This window comes from Thamnophis elegans, chromosome 13 (genome assembly GCF_009769535.1).
Source record: "Thamnophis elegans isolate rThaEle1 chromosome 13, rThaEle1.pri, whole genome shotgun sequence".
In the NCBI taxonomy this organism is placed as follows: Eukaryota; Metazoa; Chordata; class Lepidosauria; order Squamata; family Colubridae; genus Thamnophis; species Thamnophis elegans.
Window position 1 is genome coordinate 8,836,332 of NC_045553.1, and position 17,912 is coordinate 8,854,243.

Below are 17,912 nucleotides of genomic sequence, written 5' to 3' on the forward strand. Positions count from 1 at the left end.
AACCGCAGGAGGCAGCGGAAAGGAAGCGCAGGAGGAGCCCGGCTTGTGATTCAGCGCCTCCAGCTACCGCCCCCACCCCACCACGCAGAGGATACTCACTGAACTACAGTTCCCAGCATTCCTCGCCTTGGGCCACGCTGGATGGAGGCTGCTGAGACTTGTAGCTTTGGACTATTTATTTATTTTTATTTATTTATTTGTTTATTATTTATATTATTTACTAGAGCTATAGTGGGTTGGAGCTACGGGATGACGTGATTGATTGATTGATTGATTCATTCATTCATTCTAAAGAAGGACATAAAGTGAGATTTAAATATTAAGTGTGAAACCTATTGGGTCAGGCTGGACAGCCTCTCGGGGTCCCTTTATTCCTATATTAAAAAGCCACATAGGCAGAATTGCAGCTTGTAAAAGAACAGGAAGCAAGTGTCTAACCGCAGAGTTCAATAGTCTCAGAAGACCACAAGGGTCAGCTAAAGTTCGCTTAGAGACACATAGTCCATACCTGTAACAAAAGGAGAAGTAAGACCCCATCTCCTTATAAGGCTTTTTCCTCAAGGTAACCAATAGGAAATGAGTGTTTCCGTGTTACGCTGCCTTTGAGAATGTATAAGAATGTGTGCTTCGATAATGAAGGTTGTTCAGAATTTGCAATGTTAGCCATTTCGCTAACTTTCTGAACTTAGCTGCCAAATAAACTTTTCCTGTATCCCGAGAAGTCTATAAAGCCTGTCATTTTCTGCAACAATTCAAACAGAGGGGAATATTTGTAGTTCAGGGTTGAAATGAGGGGTCCTTGGTGCTCTCTGCACTTGGCTGGTTTCTTGCAGACGGTTTCATGGCCCAACTAGGTAACATCATCAGGGCTAGAAGGGAGTGAGATTTGCAGGGAGGAGGAGGAGGAGGAGGAGGAGGAGGAGGAGGAGGAGGAGGAGGAGGAGGAGGAGGATTGTAACATCCTTGGTGCTCTCTGCTTGGTTGTTTTCTTGCAGACATTTCATGACCCAACTAGGTAACATCATCAGTGCTAGTCAAGAAAGTTCACAGGACCCCTGATTGATTGATTGATTGATTGATTCCACTAGAGAATATTTGTAGCTCAGGGTTGATTGATTGATTGATTCCAAGAGAGAATATTTGTAGCTCAGGGTTGATTGATTGATTGATTGATTGATTCCACTAGAGAATATTTGTAGCTCAGGGTTCATTGATTGATTGATTCCAATAGAGAATATTTGTAGCTCAGGGTTCATTGATTGATTGATTCCAAGAGAGAATATTTGTAGCTCAGGGTTGATTGATTGATTGATTGATTCCACTAGAGAATATTTGTAGCTCAGGGTTGATTGATTGATTGATTCCAATAGAGAATATTTGTAGCTCAGGGTTGAAATGAGGTGGTTGAAATTGGTGCTCTCTGAGCTTAGTTGTTTTCTTGCAGATGTTTCACGACCCAACGAGGTAATGTCATCAGTGCTACAAGGGAGCTGGGTGGAGAAGGCGGAGGAGGATTGTGGGATCCTCGGTGCTCTCTGAACTTGCCTGTTTTCTTGCAGACATTTCAAGACCCAACTAGGTAACATCATCAGTGCTAGTCAAGAAAGTTCACAGGACCCCTGATTGATTGATTGATTGATTGATTGATTGATTCCACTAGAGAATATTTGTAGCTCAGGGTTGATTGATTGATTGATTCCAAGAGAGAATATTTGTAGCTCAGGGTTGATTGATTGATTGATTCCAAGAGAGAATATTTGTAGCTCAGGGTTGATTGATTGATTGATTGATTGATTCCACTAGAGAATATTTGTAGCTCAGGGTTCATTGATTGATTGATTCCAATAGAGAATATTTGTAGCTCAGGGTTGATTGATTGATTGATTGATTCCACTAGAGAATATTTGTAGCTCAGGGTTGATTGATTGATTGATTCCAATAGAGAATATTTGTAGCTCAGGGTTGAAATGAGGTGGTTGAAATTGGTGCTCTCTGAGCTTAGTTGTTTTCTTGCAGATGTTTCACGACCCAACGAGGTAATGTCATCAGTGCTACAAGGGAGCTGGGTGGAGAAGGCGGAGGAGGATTGTGGGATCCTCGGTGCTCTCTGAACTTGCCTGTTTTCTTGCAGACGTTTCAAGACCCAACTAGGTAACATCATCAGTGCTAGTCAAGAAAGCTCACATAGCACCAAGGACCCCTTGATTGATCTATCGATCAGTTGATCGATTGATCGCATTTCTATACAGCCCATCTCACCTAAGAGAGTGTGGCCAGCTTACAACACAGGTATTGTTCCTTGACTTACGACCACAAACTGAGCCCAGAATTTCTCTTGCTAAGCAAGTTTTGCTCCTTTTTTTAAATTACTTTTCTCACCACAGTTGTTAAAAGTTAATCATTTCATTTATTAAATTTATAGGCCACCCAATCCCGGAGGATTCTGGGCGGCTTACAATGAAAGAAGAAAAAAAGAAAAGCAAAATAAGTTAAAAAAAAATAGTTTAAAATACACAACACAATCACACAGTGGTTAAATGAATCTTGCTGCCCCATTGACTTGCCTTCTCAGATGGTCACAAAAAGGACCCCTGACACAGCAACCGTCATAAATATGAACCACTGGTAGTTGCCAAGCATCTGAATTCCGATCTTGTGATCATGGAAAGCGGCGACTGTCATAAGTGTGAAAAATGGTCATAAGTCATTTTCCCCCAGTGCCGTCGTAACTCCAAACAGTGACTAAATGAACTCTCGTAAATCAAGGGAGACTTATATTTATAGAACTTTTTAGCGTTTCTTTTTTTTAAATAATTTTTATTACACAGGTTTTTTTTTAAACAAAAAAGAAACAACTTTAACAGTTTCCTTCTATACAACATTTCCATATCGGTATATATCCATTATATGTGCATCCCCCCTCCCCCCGGCCACTACTCTAATATGACATTATCTACACATGCAATTCCAGTGTTTTTATACATACAAATATATTCATTTCTTGAGTTACAGTCATTCATTGTATATGTCGTTTCCATTCCTACATATTTATTACTGATTTCTAACTCCTATATCTTCTTCGTTTAATCTTTCCTTAAGCTTTACACCTGTCTTCTAACCATTTGTACCAGGGGCGGGCAAACTGCGGCTCTGGAGTTGCATGTGGCTCTTTCCTCCCTCTGCTGCGGCTCCATCACCGGTCGGCGCCACAATTTTGAGAGGAGCTTCTGGTGGTGGGGGGGAGAAGCACAGCGCACCAGGAGAAGACTCTATGGCAAGGGGAGGGTTTTCCAGTTGTCTCCACCATTGATAGGGCTTCCGGTTATGACAGATAGAGGAAAAAGTATGCCACTCTAGGAGGAGACTCTATGGTGGGGAAACTGAACTTCCGGTCAGCTCCAGAATTGAACAGGGGGCTTCCGGTTAGGACCTTTGTGGCTCCCGGTGTTTTCTTTTCTGTGGGAAAGGGGTCCCAATGGCTCTTTGAGTGTTTAAGTTTGCCTGATTTATACCATTCATTCCATACCTTATAATAATCTGTTTGACCTTTATCTTTGATCTCTTTTGTGAGATCTCTGCACACTCTAGGACTTTGCTTATCATGATGGAGCCAAAATTATTCTTCCACCTTTTCTGTAATTACGTAATTCAGGCTGCCGTTATGATATGTTAAGCTTTTACAATAACAGAAAGTCTGTACTTTTAAAATCACATTATACCAATCACATGACTGCATGACAATCTGCCTTGGAAATAATACCTTGGGTTAACGCTGCAATCAAAGCTCAAAACAATCTTTTTTAAAAAAACCACATTTTAAACAATTCCCCGAACAATTTGCCATTGGTATTTTGTGATACCAGCTTTGTTGCCCCCGGATGCCACTCTCCGTTAAAGAATTAAAGTCCATTCAGTCGTTGAGAGATTGAAGAGGAATGTTGTGGTCCACCAGCAGCCAGCGGATCTGACAACAGATTCGGACAGTGAGGAGGCTGGGGAGGAAGATGGGCCAGTCCTGGAGTCTGGGGAAGGCTCTGATGAGGGCTCTGCATTGGAGGCAGAGAGGGGGCCAGGGCCGTCTGACAGTTATCAGCTGCCTTCAGAGTCAGACATCAGTGAGGCAGAAGAACAGCTGGAGCCTGTTCCCAGTGTATGCATGCGCAGAGCTGCCAGACGAAGGGAGCAGCTAAGGAACAAGGGTCAACTCGGGAGTAAAGCCACAGGTGGACAGTGAATGGCCCCTCCCAGAGGAAATAAAAGAGCGAAAGGGGAGTGGAGTTTGCAGGAGACAGTTCAGTTCATTAGGGTGAAGATCTGTTCTTGACTCCTTGCCAAGGAATTGCTGCTACAGCGTGGAGTTTGGAAGATATCGGCCTGGCAGCTCTCCAAGCCTGATAAAGGTCTGGAGTTGTGAAATCTCTTGAAAGACTGTTGGCCAGGACTTTGCTGCAGAGGAATTCCCGGGAACCTAATTAAAAGGGGTTTTATTGGGACCAAGAGCCGGCTTCATTCTTTTGGGAAGCCGAGGTCAGAACAAGGAAAGTTGGAGCTTTGGAATGAAAACTCACAAGCCAGGATTCTGGATTGCGATGTCTTGTGTACAAGTTTCAGTGTCAACAACATCTTTTATGCAAATGGATGGAATTGTGACAGTAGAACTGCTGATGTAATAAAGGAGAAGCAGGTTCTTTTTCCCCCTTCTTCTTCTTCTTCTTCTTTTCTTCTTTCAAGCCGTAAGTAACTCTCAGTCTCATCTCTGGAACTGGAGGTCTGGATTGAATTCCCACCTTGGTGATCTTTTGAACCATTCTTCAACAAGACGGAGACCTGGCTAAGTTGTCCAGAGATTAGAAAACCCTCCTGTTCTTTAGTTCTCAAATTAATTGTCATTAAAGCCATTGTAAGAATATACGGGATTTTCAAAAGGGGGATTAATTGATTTAATGTATGGCGTGTCAGGGACCCAGTGGCTCAGTGGCTATGATGCTGAGCTTGTCGATCAGAAAAGTCGGCAGGTCGGTGGTTCGAATCCCTAGCGCCACGTAACGGAGTGAGCTCCCGTTACTTGTCCCAGCTTCTGCCAACTTGGTAGTTCGAAAGCAAGTAGAAAAATAGGAACCACCTTTGGTGGGACGGTAACAGCGTTCTGTGTGCCTTTGGCATTGAGTCATGCTGGCCACATGACTATGGAGATGTAGTCAGACATTAAACTAGCTTGATGCTTAGTGAATTGTTTGTCTATCAGCTCCGGATGTGGCCTGATTTGTTGAAGTGGAAAGAAAAAGGAAACCATTTTCATTGCAGGTTTATACCAAGCAGTTGATTGGGCTTTATTAGACTGTGGTTTCTGCTTTAGCATGGTTGTGTGAACACTACAAGTTGTGGTTTAGTCAGCCAAACTTAGTTGTGGTTTATCCAGGTTCAGCTGTTGATGTTTGGCGTGGCGTAACCTTTTCCATTTTTTTGGTTCATTTTCTACTTCAGTAGTTTTCTGGCATTCTTTTCATCTTTTGGCCTTTTGTTTTGGAGATAATCAGAGGAACGGAGGGTGGAAAGAAGAATAGCAATAGCAATAGCAATAACAGTTAGACTTATATACCGCTTCATAGGGCTTTCAGCCCTCTCTAAGCGGTTTACAGAGTCAGCATATTGCCCCCAACAATCCGGGTCCTCATTTTACCCACCTCGGAAGGATGGAAGGCTGAGTCAACCCTGAGCCGGTGAGATTTGAACAGCCGAGCTGCAGAACTGCAGTCAGCTGAAGTCGCCTGCAGTGCTGCATTTAACCACTGCGCCACCTCGCAGAGAAGGGGCCCAGAGAAGGGGAGGAAGGAAGGAAAAAATGAGGAGTGGAGAGAAGGAAGGAAGGAGAGAGGGAAGGAAGGAAAAATAAGATGAGAAGGAAAGAAGAAAAATATGGAGAGAAGAAAAGGAAGGAAAAAGGAAGAAATGAGGAGAGAAGGAAGGAAAAAATGAGGAGAGGAGAGAAGGAAGGAAGGAAATAAGAAGAGAGGAAGGAAGGAAAAAAGAAAGAGAGGAGAGAAGGAAGGAAGGAGAGGGAAGGAAGGAAAAGAGAAGGAAGGAAGGAAAAATAAGATGAGAAGGAAGGAAAAAAATATGGAGAGGAGAAAAGGAAGGAAAAAGGAAGAAATGAGGAGAGAAGGAAGGAAGGAAAAATGAGAAGGAAGGAAGGAAAAATGAGGAGAGGTGAGAAGGAAAGAAGGAAGGGAAGGAAGGAAGGAAGAAGAAAGATGAGGAGAGAATACAATATATTTTTCTGTTTCTATTTAGATTTTATTCCTTCATCAGCTCCCAATTCTTTGGAGGGCAAAACCATTCACGGATGGTGGAACTGATATTTCTCACGAGAGTCTCACTCTCCCGACTTTTGAAATTCTTATTTGTAAAATAATAATAATAACACTATCAATTAATCGAGCAAACAATCTATTTATTCTTTTGACTACCAGTGGTAGCAAATGAGATAATCTACCTCAAAGAATCCGAACATACACTCCAAATGTGCAAAACTCAAAAACACGGAAACCTGGTGACGACAGCAGCTTAAAATGTCCGGAGCTTTTGATAAGACCATTTCTTCCTCTATTGTTGTTTTTAATTGCAAAGCAAATAACTTTCCTATCCAGAGGCCCCAGGAATTTTCACAGCGCTGAAATAGGGCTGTCCAAGAGGTTACACTAAAAAAAAAAAATCTTTTTCTGTAGGCAGGAAAAGCAGGAAGAAGGTGTGGAGAATTTTAAGGAGCTGTCCTTTCAGCACTATGGAAGGTCGCAGATATTCTGGCTATCTAGCGGACGATGAGAGTTTCAGAAGACCTCAGGTGAGGACTATTCTGACCTTGGCTTCCACAAACTATGAAGCAATTAATTCCTTGTTCCGACAAAAAAAACCTTTTATTAAGTGACTGTGAATTCTGCTCATTATTCACATCCAGCAAAGTCTTTCAAGGGAGGATTTACAGTCACAGACCTTATCTTGTTTGGAGAGTTGCCAGGCCAATATCTGCGAAACTTGGCAAGGAGCCTCGGAGAATCATGGACCAATTAAGTGAACTAATGGTCTCCTGCAAACTCCACTCCCCTTTCGCTCCTCTTTTATTTCCTCTGGGAGGGGCCATTCACCGTCCACCTATGGCCTTACTCCCATGTTGACCCCTGTTCTTTAGTTGTTCCCTTCGTCTGGCAACTCTGCGCATGCACACACGGGAACGGGCTCCAGCTGTTCTTCTGCCCCACTGATGTCTTACTCCGAAGGCAGCTGATCACTGGCATACAGCCCTGGCCCCCTCTCTGCCTCCGACACAGAGCCCTCATCAGAGCCTTCCCCAGACTCCAGGACTGGCCCATGTTCCTCCCCAACCTCCTCACTGTCTGAATCTGCTGCCAGCTCTGTTGGCAGGCCACAACAAGGACCAAGGGGTTCCCTTCACATAAAATTTATATGCCGCCCAATCCTGAAGGACTCCGGGTGGCTTACAACCAAGAGAAAAAAAAGAGGAAAAAAAGAAAACGGTTTAAAATCGCAACACCACATACATTCATTCTAATTGGGGCTGGACCTCAACAGTGAGGTCAACAGCCACAGGCCTGCCGGAACAGCCAGGTTTTTACAGCTTTCCTGAAGGCTTAAAGGGTTATTGGTGATTTGTTCAGATACTAAGAAGAAAATAAGTTTAAGATGAAAAAATGGAAAGAGAATAAATTGGGTTGGAAATGGAAACAGAACTATGATGAAAAAAACTGTTAATTTAGTTAAATTGGTATCATGGATGTATAGTGAACTATTAGAGATGTTAAAAAATGTGTGTGAAACTTTGGATGGCAAGGATAAGCTAGAAATTTAGATGGAGCACTCAGACCAGGAAATAGAAGAGAAGAAAGTAAAAGAAGAACAAGAATGGAAGAAAAAGGAACTAAAAATGAAAAATAAGTAAATGATTTCACTAGGGTAAAATAGATGGAAAAAAGGAATCATGAAATGATCGTTCTTGTTCTTCTTTTACTTTCTTCTCTTCTACTTCCTGGTCTGAGTCTGATCTGGTTTTTTTTTTTAATAAAGATTATTATTATTTGTATTTAAATGATAATAATCATAATAATTTTATTTTTTTTAAAAACCCAGATCTCACACTGTGGAAATGCATTTGTTTATGTTCTTGTAGGACGCCAGTGCCCACAACAGCCCAAGAAGAGGTCCCTACGACTGGAGGACCATGATCCGGCCTCCGTCGCGCTGTCAGCACCGAACCGAACCGCCAGCCACTTCCACCGCCTCCTTCAACAGTTTCTCCCAGGGAGACCAAGGGAAACGGAAGCGCCACCAAAGCAGCAGCGGTAGCAGCACCGAGAGGACCAGCGACCTGGCCACCGAGTTTTCCGAATTCGTGGACTTCTTAGCGGACGAGGACGTCCTGCAGAGCCTTCAGCAGATCGTGGAAGACGCCGTCCAGAAGCTCCGCGACGTGACATCCGACAGTGGGGAACTCATCTTCGACCTGCAGGAGGAAACGTCCTCCAGCGTAGAGAGCGAGACGTGGTCTTATTCCTACAGTTCGACGTGTTCCCAGATCAAATACCAAACCACGACCACCATGTCCACCATGTCCAGCTCGGACGATGACCAGGAGAAGCACTTTATGAGCCCATCGTCATCGAAGACAGGGGGCAAAATTTGCCTCTTGGATAAATACGTCTCCAGGCTCCCCAAAGTTGGAAAGCAAGCTCCTCAGCATCTGTCTGGAGGAATCCATGCTGAGGTATTTCTAAGTCCTTCGTAAGGATAGATCTTTGGGCCCCAAGTTCCGAGGTTCGGATCTGCCTGGGGTGAGGTGGGGGGGAAATCCTGTGCCAGAAAAGGAATGTTTGCCTCCAATTTTCAATCCTTGGTACTAAAAAGAATAGAATAAAAGAGTTGGAAGTAAGAATAAGTTGACCCCCTCTTCTTTGTGGCAGCCCCTCAAATACTGGACGACTATCATGTCACACCCTAGTCCTTCTCTTTTGAACTTAAATACAGAATAACAGAGTTGGAAGGGACCTTGGAGGTCTTCTAGTCCAACCCCGTTTAGGCAGGAAACCCCATACCACTTCAGACAAATGGTTATTCAACATCTTCTTATATAAAGTGTTGCAGCATTCATGGTCTTAAGTGTGAGAAACAGATATGAGTTCCTGCTTTTGAGTGCTGTTGTAATGTCAAACAATCAGTGAATGATTATAAGTCAAGATCTACTTACAATGTTGAGAAATATGGGATGAAGAGGTAGAATGGGGTGTGGCTCACTGCCTCGCTTAGCAAGAGAGGTTTTGGTCACAATTGCAGTCATTAGTTAAGGACTACCTGTTGTGGTCTGCCAGCATCCAGGGAGCTGACAGCAGATTCGGACAGTGAGGAGGTTGGGGAGGAACATGAGCCGGTCCTGGAATCTGGGGAAGGCTCTGTGTCAGAGGCAGAGAGGAGAGCAGAGCCGTATGCCAGTTATCAACTGCCTCCAGAGTCAGACATCAGTGGGGCAGAAGAACAGCTGGAGCCTCTTCCCAGTGTGCGCATGCGCAGAGTTGCCAGACAAAGGGAACAGCTAAGGAACAAGGGTCGACTTGGGAGTAAAGCCACAGGTGGACGATGAATGGCCCCTCCCAGAGGATTTAAAAGGGGAGCGAAAGGGGAGTGGAGTTTGCAGGAGACCATTAGTTCACTTAATTGGTTCGTGACTCTCTGAGACTCCTTGCCAAGTTCTGCAGATCTCGGCCTGGCAGCTCTCCAAGCCAGATAAGGTCTGTGACTGTAAATCCTCCCTTGAAAGACTTTGCTGGATGTGAATGAGCAGAATTCACAGTCAATTAATAAAAGGGTTTTTTTGTTGGGACCAGGAGTTTGCTTCAGGCTCTCGGGAAGCCTCGGTCAGAACAGGTGTATGAAACAGGTTCTTTCTCTTTCCTGTTCCTTCCTCCCCTGCTCCCAAAGGACTCTGGGGATGGATTTGGTCCTCCGCTGATTGTTTTCTCACTCTCGTTCTTCCTTCCCATGCTCACAGTCGTTTTCCGAAAAGTCGGGAGAAAGCTACTTCCAACAGCAACACTTGCACATCTGGGCCAAGTCGTTCCAGCATCCCCAGAGGGAGTTTTTTGCCAGGTTCCAGAGTTCCTTCCCTCAAGATTCGCTGTCGTTCGAATCGCTCCACAAGGAGATCACCAGCGTCTTGAAACGGCCTGTCCGGCATGGAGTCCCCATGCATTACATCTGCCACAAGCATTTGCACGCCTTCTTGGAAGAGACCCAGATCTTGGCCAGTCTCCAGGATGTCATCAACCAAGCGGTCCTCAAAATCCTGGAGGCCACCATGACGGGGGGGATCCCGTTTCTTGACTTGTCGGATGACCACGAGTACCCTTCGTCCTGGGATTCGGAGGAGGAAGAAGAGTCCAGCGTCTCGGAAAGTGAAGACGAGATATCGGAAGATGGGATGTGCAAGGGGAAGAAGAAGAAAGAGCCCTTGGACGATGGAAGCCTGCTCTCCCCAAATCCAAGCAGAAGCCTGGCACGCCGGAGGAGGCTGCTCGCAAGCCCAAGTCCGTCCCGCCTCCGCCCTCCAAAACAAAGGAAACCCCAACCAAGATGAGACACATGCCGCCTCCATTCCCGAAATCAAAGAAGAAGAACCAAGAGCCAAGCCAGGCCGAAACGGAGACAACCAAATCGGTAATTGCTGGGGAATAGGAATTAGGAATAGAAAAAGAATAGAATAGAATAGAATAGAACAGAACAGAATAGAACAGAACAAAGTAAGGAATAGAATGGAGTGAGTGGTGGAGTAGAATAGAATAGAATGGAATGGAATGAAGTTGAATAGAATAGGAACAAAATAAGGAATGGAATGGAATAGAATAGAATAGAATGAAAAGACTAGAATAGAATAAACTAGGGTGAAGGAGAAGAATGAGGTAGAAGGAAAAAGAATAAGAAATAAGAAATGGAATGGAATGGAATAGAATAGATGATTTCATTATGTTAAAAGAAGAGAATGAATGGAAAAGATGAATAGAAATAGAAAATAGAATAGAAAATAAATAGAATAGATGATTTCGTTGGGCTAAAAGAATAGAATGAATAGAAAAGGATAGAATGAAAAGAATAGAATAGAATAGAATAGAGTGAAGGAGAAGAATGAGGTAGAAGGAAAAGGAATAAGGAATAAGAAATAGAATAGAATAGATGATTTTATTAGAATAGAATGAATAGAAAAGAAGAATAGAAATAGAAATTAGAATAGAAAATAAGAACTAGAATAGAATAGAATAGATGATTTCCATTAGGGTAAAAGAATAGAATGAATAAAAAGAAGAATAGAAATAGAAAATAAATAAATAGATGATTTCATTAGGGTAAAAGAATAGAATGAATAGAAAAGAATAGAATGAAAAGAATAGAATAGGGTAGAATAGAATAAGGAGAATAGAATAGAATAGAATAAGGAGAAGAATGAAGTAGAAGGAAAAGGAATAAGAAATAAGAAATGGAATAGATGATTTCATTAGGGTAAAAGAATAGAATGAATAGAAAAGAAGAATAGAAATAGAAATTAGAATAGAAAATAAGAACTAGAATAGAATAGATGATTTCATTAGGGTAAAAGAATAGAATGAATAAAAAGAAGAATAGAAATAGAAAATAAATAAAATAGATGATTTCATTAGGGTAAAAGAATAGATGAATAGAAAAGAATAGAATGAAAAGAATAGAATAGGGTAGAATAGAATAAGGAGAATAGAATAGAATAGAATAGAATAAGGAGAAGAATGAAGTAGAAGGAAAAGGAATAAGAAATAAGAAATGGAATAGATGATTTCATTAGGGTAAAAGAATAGAATGAATAGAAAAGAAGAATAGAAATAGAAATTAGAATAGAAAATAAGAACTAGAATAGAATAGATGATTTCATTAGGGTAAAAGAATAGAATGAATAAAAAAGAATGGAATGAAAAGAATAGATAGAGTAGGGTGAAGGAGAAGAATGAGGTAGAAGGAAAGGGAATAAGGAATAGAATAGAGCAAAGTAAAGAATAGAATGGAGTGGTGTGGAGTGGAGTGGAATAGAATAGAATAGAATAGAAGCACATTTGTGCAAGGGGGACCTTTACCTTAACTCTGGATTACATAACAAAGGGGCTGGGCTGGGCTGGGTTGGTTCAATTGGTGTCAGGCATGAAAGATCAGGTCCTCACTTGAAGGCCGAAGTGATTTTGTACTGATTTATTGCACTTTATTATACTGATTTATTTATTTTTACACTAATTCCTTGCTACTCGTGTCTGTGCACAAGAACCTTCTCAATTGCTACACTTCAACTAAGGGTCAATGGAATCCAAGAGAGGTTGGACTTCAGCTTGTTTGTGGCTTCAGAGGGATTCTGGGCTAATGCCTCTTTAACTCCGCCTCCACTCCTGCCTTCTTTTCTCCTACAACTGGATTGGATTAGATAGCAAATGGATTGGATTAGATGGGTTGAACCAGATTGGATTAAGCATCTGTAACATGCCCCATCTTGAATTGTCAGTGTGGGATTATAAAATATATTCTAAGGAAGGGTTTAAAAATACTACCCCAGCAGCCTTTTAATATTCTGGCATATTCTTTTAAGATTTATTCTTCTCTCTTTTTTTTTAAAAAAATACAGTATTTAACTGTACATACAGTATTTAACTTTTATAGCTCTCTATTCTACATTGCCTTCCTATCGGCTTTAACATCTGTAATAGTGTTGATGAAAGAAATGTCCTTCTGGGTTCAGCTCCAAGTGGGGAAAAGACACTGGAGACATGGAGGCTGCTTGGAAAGATGGTTGATTGGTGGACAGGACCACATGGCTTGAGCCCTGAACAGAAAAGGTGATCACATGCTTCAATGTTGGTGGAGAAGAAGAGAAGGGCTGAGGGAGGTGCTTGCTAGGCTTTTTATAACCTGTTCAGTCCCACCTCTCTGTTTCCTGTTCCTGAGTAAGAAATGTATTCTGATTGGTTGTCAGACTCCCACGGGGCCATGCAGGGGCTACTCTCTAGGCTGTGTTTTGAATCCAGATTTGGTTGAGTTCTCAGATGCCATGTGGTCAGTTGGATAAGGGGCCAATATTATCATGCCTTTACTCCCATCCCCCCTGGAGCTGCAGTGGAGAAGTCTTTATTATGTAAAATGGACTAGTTTGGCCTTCTTAATGGCCCATTAACAGTGGGATGGGCAGGAAGCTACAGGCAACTATTCTGTCTTTTAAAACACGTTACTTTCTTTTCATATCCAGAGAAATATTCTGCCTTTTCAATATTTCCTAGGAGATTTCATTTTTCTGGGAGAGGGCTGGATGATAACTTCCCACAGTGTAATAACGGTTGCACTCCTATTTTAACAATAATAATTTGTTCATATCACATTGTATTTACATTATGGTCAATACTTTAAGTTTGATAGTAATTAGTAACTTTGGTTAATTTTTATTCAATGCTAGCTTAGAAAAAGCAACAAAAAAGACTTCTATATCCTGTTTTCTAGCCACTTATACATGCTATTCCATATTTTATAATAACCCAATTCTTCTCTTTCATTTACCTGCATGATCATTTGTCCATCTCTGCACATTCGAGTATTTTTCTAATTATTGTTTCGTCTGCGGGTGTGTTGATTTGTTTTCAGTTTTATTTCAAGAGCTTCTTCTCAATCACTTCTTTTAAAACCTGGTTCTTGGTTTCTCCTACTTCTCCAGACTAGGCATGCCATCACTCCAAAGACATCAAACGGGCGCGCCTTCAGGGTAAACCTGTCCCGAAGCAATCCATCATCGATTTCTTGATCGAAAACGCCGCCAAGCTGATTTTGTACAAGTACAATTACGAAACCCTGCTTTCTGAGAAGCTGGGTTTTATCTCCGTCCCGGTCACCAAGGTCCTTCTGGAGATCATGTTTGGCTACAAGAAAATCAAGGGCAGTGGGATACGTCTGTCTTCTCAGATTGACTGGACCAAGGTTTACGAGGAGGTCTACAAGAAGCGGCCTGCCAAGCCTAAAGTCCCCAAACAAGAGAAGAAGAAGAAAGGCGAAGAGAAGAAACAGAAGAGAGCTGGGAGAAGAAGAAAACGGAGAAGAGCTTGCTCACAAAACCCAAAGGGAAAGTGATCCGCGTGAAGGGGGCTGGAGACCATGGCACCCAAAAGGCTTATCGGAGCAGGAAGAGCCACAAATTTTTGAGATCGTCCCTCCACAGTTCCCATCCGATGCCGAACCGCCTCGGGCGATGAGAATGACGGCATCCAACCCCCAAGCTCGAAGCCGGCTCCTTCCACCGCCAAGGTCTCCACCATCATGGATAGTCCTAAGAAATCGGGAATTCAGGATTTGGAGAAAACGCCTTCGGCAATGGGCACGCCAAGGCCTTCGTGGTCTGTACGGAAAAGTAACACTGCCAGTCTGTTACCCGAGGTGGATGCCAACAGCCAGGGCCCCGAAGTTCACGGGAAGAAATCTGTGTCTCAGCGGTCTAGCGTGGTTGGAGAAGGGAGCAAGACGGTGCTTCCTAAAATCTGAAACTCCGCTTCTGTCTGTTAATAAAGGATATACGTTTGTCTACTACGGTCCTCTGAACGTCAGATCAGTGTCTTCCCCTCCACCGAATCTAACCGGTGTCTCATCCGCAAGACAACCAGCCTTTTGGGACTTTCCGATATTGAGTTGTTGTTGTTGTTGTTTTTTAATTCATGAAATGTTGAGTTTTATTCTTCAGAATCGATCCTCTCTTCCAATCTGGTCAGAGATGTCTTGAGTTTTGCCTCCTTTTCTCTTTTTTTTAAACATTAAAAAGCCTTTATCCCACCCCCCTTGGCTTCCCATCTATCCCATCCTTTGTTTTAGCCATTTAACGAAAGCCGCCTTAGAAAGGAATATTTGAACAGGGGTAGGGAGGTGTCCTTAGTGCTCTCTGAAGTTTTCTTGGTGGCTTTTTGCAGACGTTTCGTGACCCAACTAGGTAACGTTATCAGTGCTAAACGGAGTGGGGTTTGCTCTCTTTGTCGCTGCATATAAAGAGAGAGGGTGTGCCACCTCCTAAATAGGAAAAATCAGATTCTCAGAGAAGAGAAACACAATGTGCAAAAACTCTAATTTCACCAGTCTGGTTCTCTATTCATGTATTTGGTCTGTTGTCTTCCTTCCTTCCTTCCTTCCTTCCTTCCTTCTTTCTTTCTTCTCCTCTCATTCTTATCTTTTCCCCCTTTCTTTCTCTTTCTTTCTTCTTTCTCTTTCTTTTTTTCTCCCCTCTTCTTTTTTCCCTTCTTTCTTCTTTTTCTTTTTTCCTCTTTACCCCTTTTCTCTTCTTTCTTTTTCTTTCTATTCCTCTTTGTTTTCCCCCTTTCTTTTTTCTCTTTCCTTTCTTATTATTTCTTTTTTCTCTCTTTTCCCCTTCTTTCTTCTTTCTCTTTCATTCTTTTTACTCCTCTCTTTTTTGTTTTTCCCCTTTCTTCTTTCTCCTTCCTTCTTTCTCTCTTCCTTCTTTCTATTTCTTTCTTTTTTCTTCCTTTTTCCCCTTTCTTTCTTCTTTCTTTTTTACCTCTTTTTGTTTTTCCCTTTTTCTTCTTTCTCTTTCTTTTTCTCTCTTTCTTCCCTTTCTCTCTTTCTTCTCTTCTCCTTTTCCCTTCTTCTTTTCTCTCCCTTCCTTCATTCCTTCCTTATTTTTTTCTTTTTTTCACCCAGAGATTAAAGTGACATGTCAGTTGACCTAATACACCAAGACATAGCTCCGTGTTTAATCTTTCAACACCCTAAGAACGATCCGTCTCCGTCACTAAACACCATAGCAGGAACACTAATCCCCAAAGAGGAAGCATTTTAAATAAGAGCCTTTAAAGGTCACGTGGGACGGAAGGCGGGATTCGAACCGGCGGCTTCTTCGGTGCGCAGCTACCACCTTGCGGCCCCTCCCGCTCTTTTTCTCCTCAAGCCTCCCATCCCGGCCCCGCCCCTTTCCCGTCCGCCACGCCGCCGCAGCTGATTGGCCGCCCCGCCGCGCGCCCTCGAGCCTATCAGCGTCCCAGCGTCCGCGTCGCCGGGGGGCGGGCCGAAGCACGTGCTCCGTGTTGGCAGCCGCGGATTGGCTGCCGCCGAGCGCCGCTACCGGAAACGGCTGCTGAGGCGAAGTTCGAGCTGTCGCTGCTTCGCCTCCGACCAGCCGGAGGAAGCCTGGGAAGGAGCGGAGATGGGGCGACCGCGCGGCGGCGCTTCTTCTTCGGCCCGGCCCGGCCCATTTCCTCCGTGCCGCCGCTGCTGCTGCTGCTGCTGCCGCTGCTGTTGCTGGCTTGCCGGCCGGGCCGGGCGAAGGAGGCCGAGGCGGGCGCTGTCACTTGCGGCTCGGTGCTGAAGCTGCTCAAACACGCGGCACAACGTGCGGCTGCACTCGCACGAGGTCAAATACGGATCCGGTGAGGAGAAGCGGAGGCTACGAACTCCCAGGATCCCCAGCCTGGGGGTGGTGGTGGATTGGTTTGATGGTGTCTTGCAGTCAGATAGGCAGCTCCTGAATGCGGAAGCTTTATCATGAGAGCCTAAGTCCATTGGGTGGGGGGTTAATGGGCCTTGCATTAAGATAGGCAGTTCCTGAATGGGAGGCTCTATTATGAAGGGGGGAGCTATTGGGAAAGAGGGGCCTAAGTGCTTTGGGGGAGGGATGGGGGGGTTAATGGGGCCTTGAATTCAGATAGGCAGCTCCTGAATCGGGATGCTCTATTATGAATGGGGGATATCAGGAAAGACAGGCCTAAGAGTTTAAATGGGGTGGAGGGGTGATGATGCCTTCTATTCAGATAGGCTACTCCTAAATGGGGAGGCTCTATCACGGAGAGGAACTACCTGGCAAGGTGGGTTTAAGCACACCACACACACACAAAGCGCCATAGGTGAAATTGCTTATACTTGCTATCTATTCAGATAGGCAGCTCCTGAATGGGGAGGCTCTGTTCTGAAGGGGGGGTGTCTATTGGGAAAGAGGGGCCTAAGTATTTAAGTGGGGTGGCGGGTGATGATGATGCCTTCTATTCAGATAGGCAGCTCCTGAATGGGGAGGCTCTATTATGAAGGGGGGAGCTATTGGGAAAGAGGGGCCTAAGTGCTTTGGGGGAGGGATGGGGGGGGTTAATGGGGCCTTGAATTCAGATAGGCAGCTCCTGAATCGGGATGCTCTATTATGAATGGGGGATATCAGGAAGACAGGCCTAAGAGTTTAAATGGGGTGGAGGGGTGATGATGCCTTCTATTCAGATAGGCTACTCCTAAATGGGGAGGCCTATCACGGAGAGGAACTACCTGGCAAGGTGGGTTTAAGCACACCACACACACACACAAAGCGCCATAGGTGAAATGCTTATACTTGCTATCTATTCAGATAGGCAGCTCCTGAATGGGGAGGCTCTGTTCTGAATGGGGGGGTGTCTATTGGGAAAGAGGGCCTAAGTATTTAAGTGGGGTGGCGGGTGATGATGATGCCTTCTATTCAGATAGGCAGCTCCTGAATGGAGAGGTTCTATTATGAATGGGGGCTAAGGAAAGATGGGCCTAAGTCCCCTGATCTGGGGGTGGGAGGGATAGGTTGATGGTGCTTTGCATTCAGATAGGCAGTTCCTGAACGGCGAGGCTCTATCATGGATGTGGGCTACCTGCCCTAAAACCCTGGGGATAGAGATTATATTGTTTGGAACTTCAGATAGACAGCTCCTGGACTAGGAGGGTCCCTCACGGATGGTAGCTACAAGGAAAGATGGGTCTAAACCCTGCTTGGATGGGGAAGCTTTTAGCTTGTCTTTCAGATAGGCAGCTCTACTACAAATGGGTTGTACCTGCAGAGATGGGTTTAATCCAACCAC

At 43.9% G+C, this 17,912-nt stretch overlaps 2 protein-coding genes across 2 annotated transcripts in view; both read left to right on the plus strand.

Moving 5' to 3' along the window:
- Positions 1-6,781: 6,781 nt before the first annotated feature.
- Positions 6,782-14,181, plus strand: CCDC116 (coiled-coil domain containing 116). Its single transcript, XM_032229425.1, has 4 exons — positions 6,782-6,841; positions 8,183-8,776; positions 10,055-10,579; positions 13,777-14,181. Exons 1-4 carry the CDS (start codon positions 6,782-6,784, stop codon positions 14,179-14,181), a joined length of 1,584 nt encoding a protein of 527 aa, XP_032085316.1.
- A 186-nt stretch (positions 14,182-14,367) lies between these two features.
- Positions 14,368-17,912, plus strand: part of LOC116516802 (ubiquitin-conjugating enzyme E2 L3-like) — a 9,124-nt gene continuing 5,579 nt past the window's right edge. The window contains exon 1 of the mRNA XM_032229426.1: positions 14,368-14,550. Within this exon, the coding sequence (XP_032085317.1) occupies positions 14,368-14,550 (183 nt within the window). The remainder of the gene's footprint in view (positions 14,551-17,912) is intronic.

Coding starts and splice junctions, on each gene's coding strand:
- CCDC116 (XM_032229425.1), top strand. CDS start 6,782: ATGGAAGGTCGCAGATATTCTGGCTATCTAGCGGACGATGAGAGTTTC. Junction 6,842..8,182: donor AGAGTTTCAGAAGACCTCAG/GTGAGGACTATT, acceptor ATGTTCTTGTAG/GACGCCAGTGCCCACAACAG. Junction 8,777..10,054: donor CTGGAGGAATCCATGCTGAG/GTATTTCTAAGT, acceptor CCATGCTCACAG/TCGTTTTCCGAAAAGTCGGG.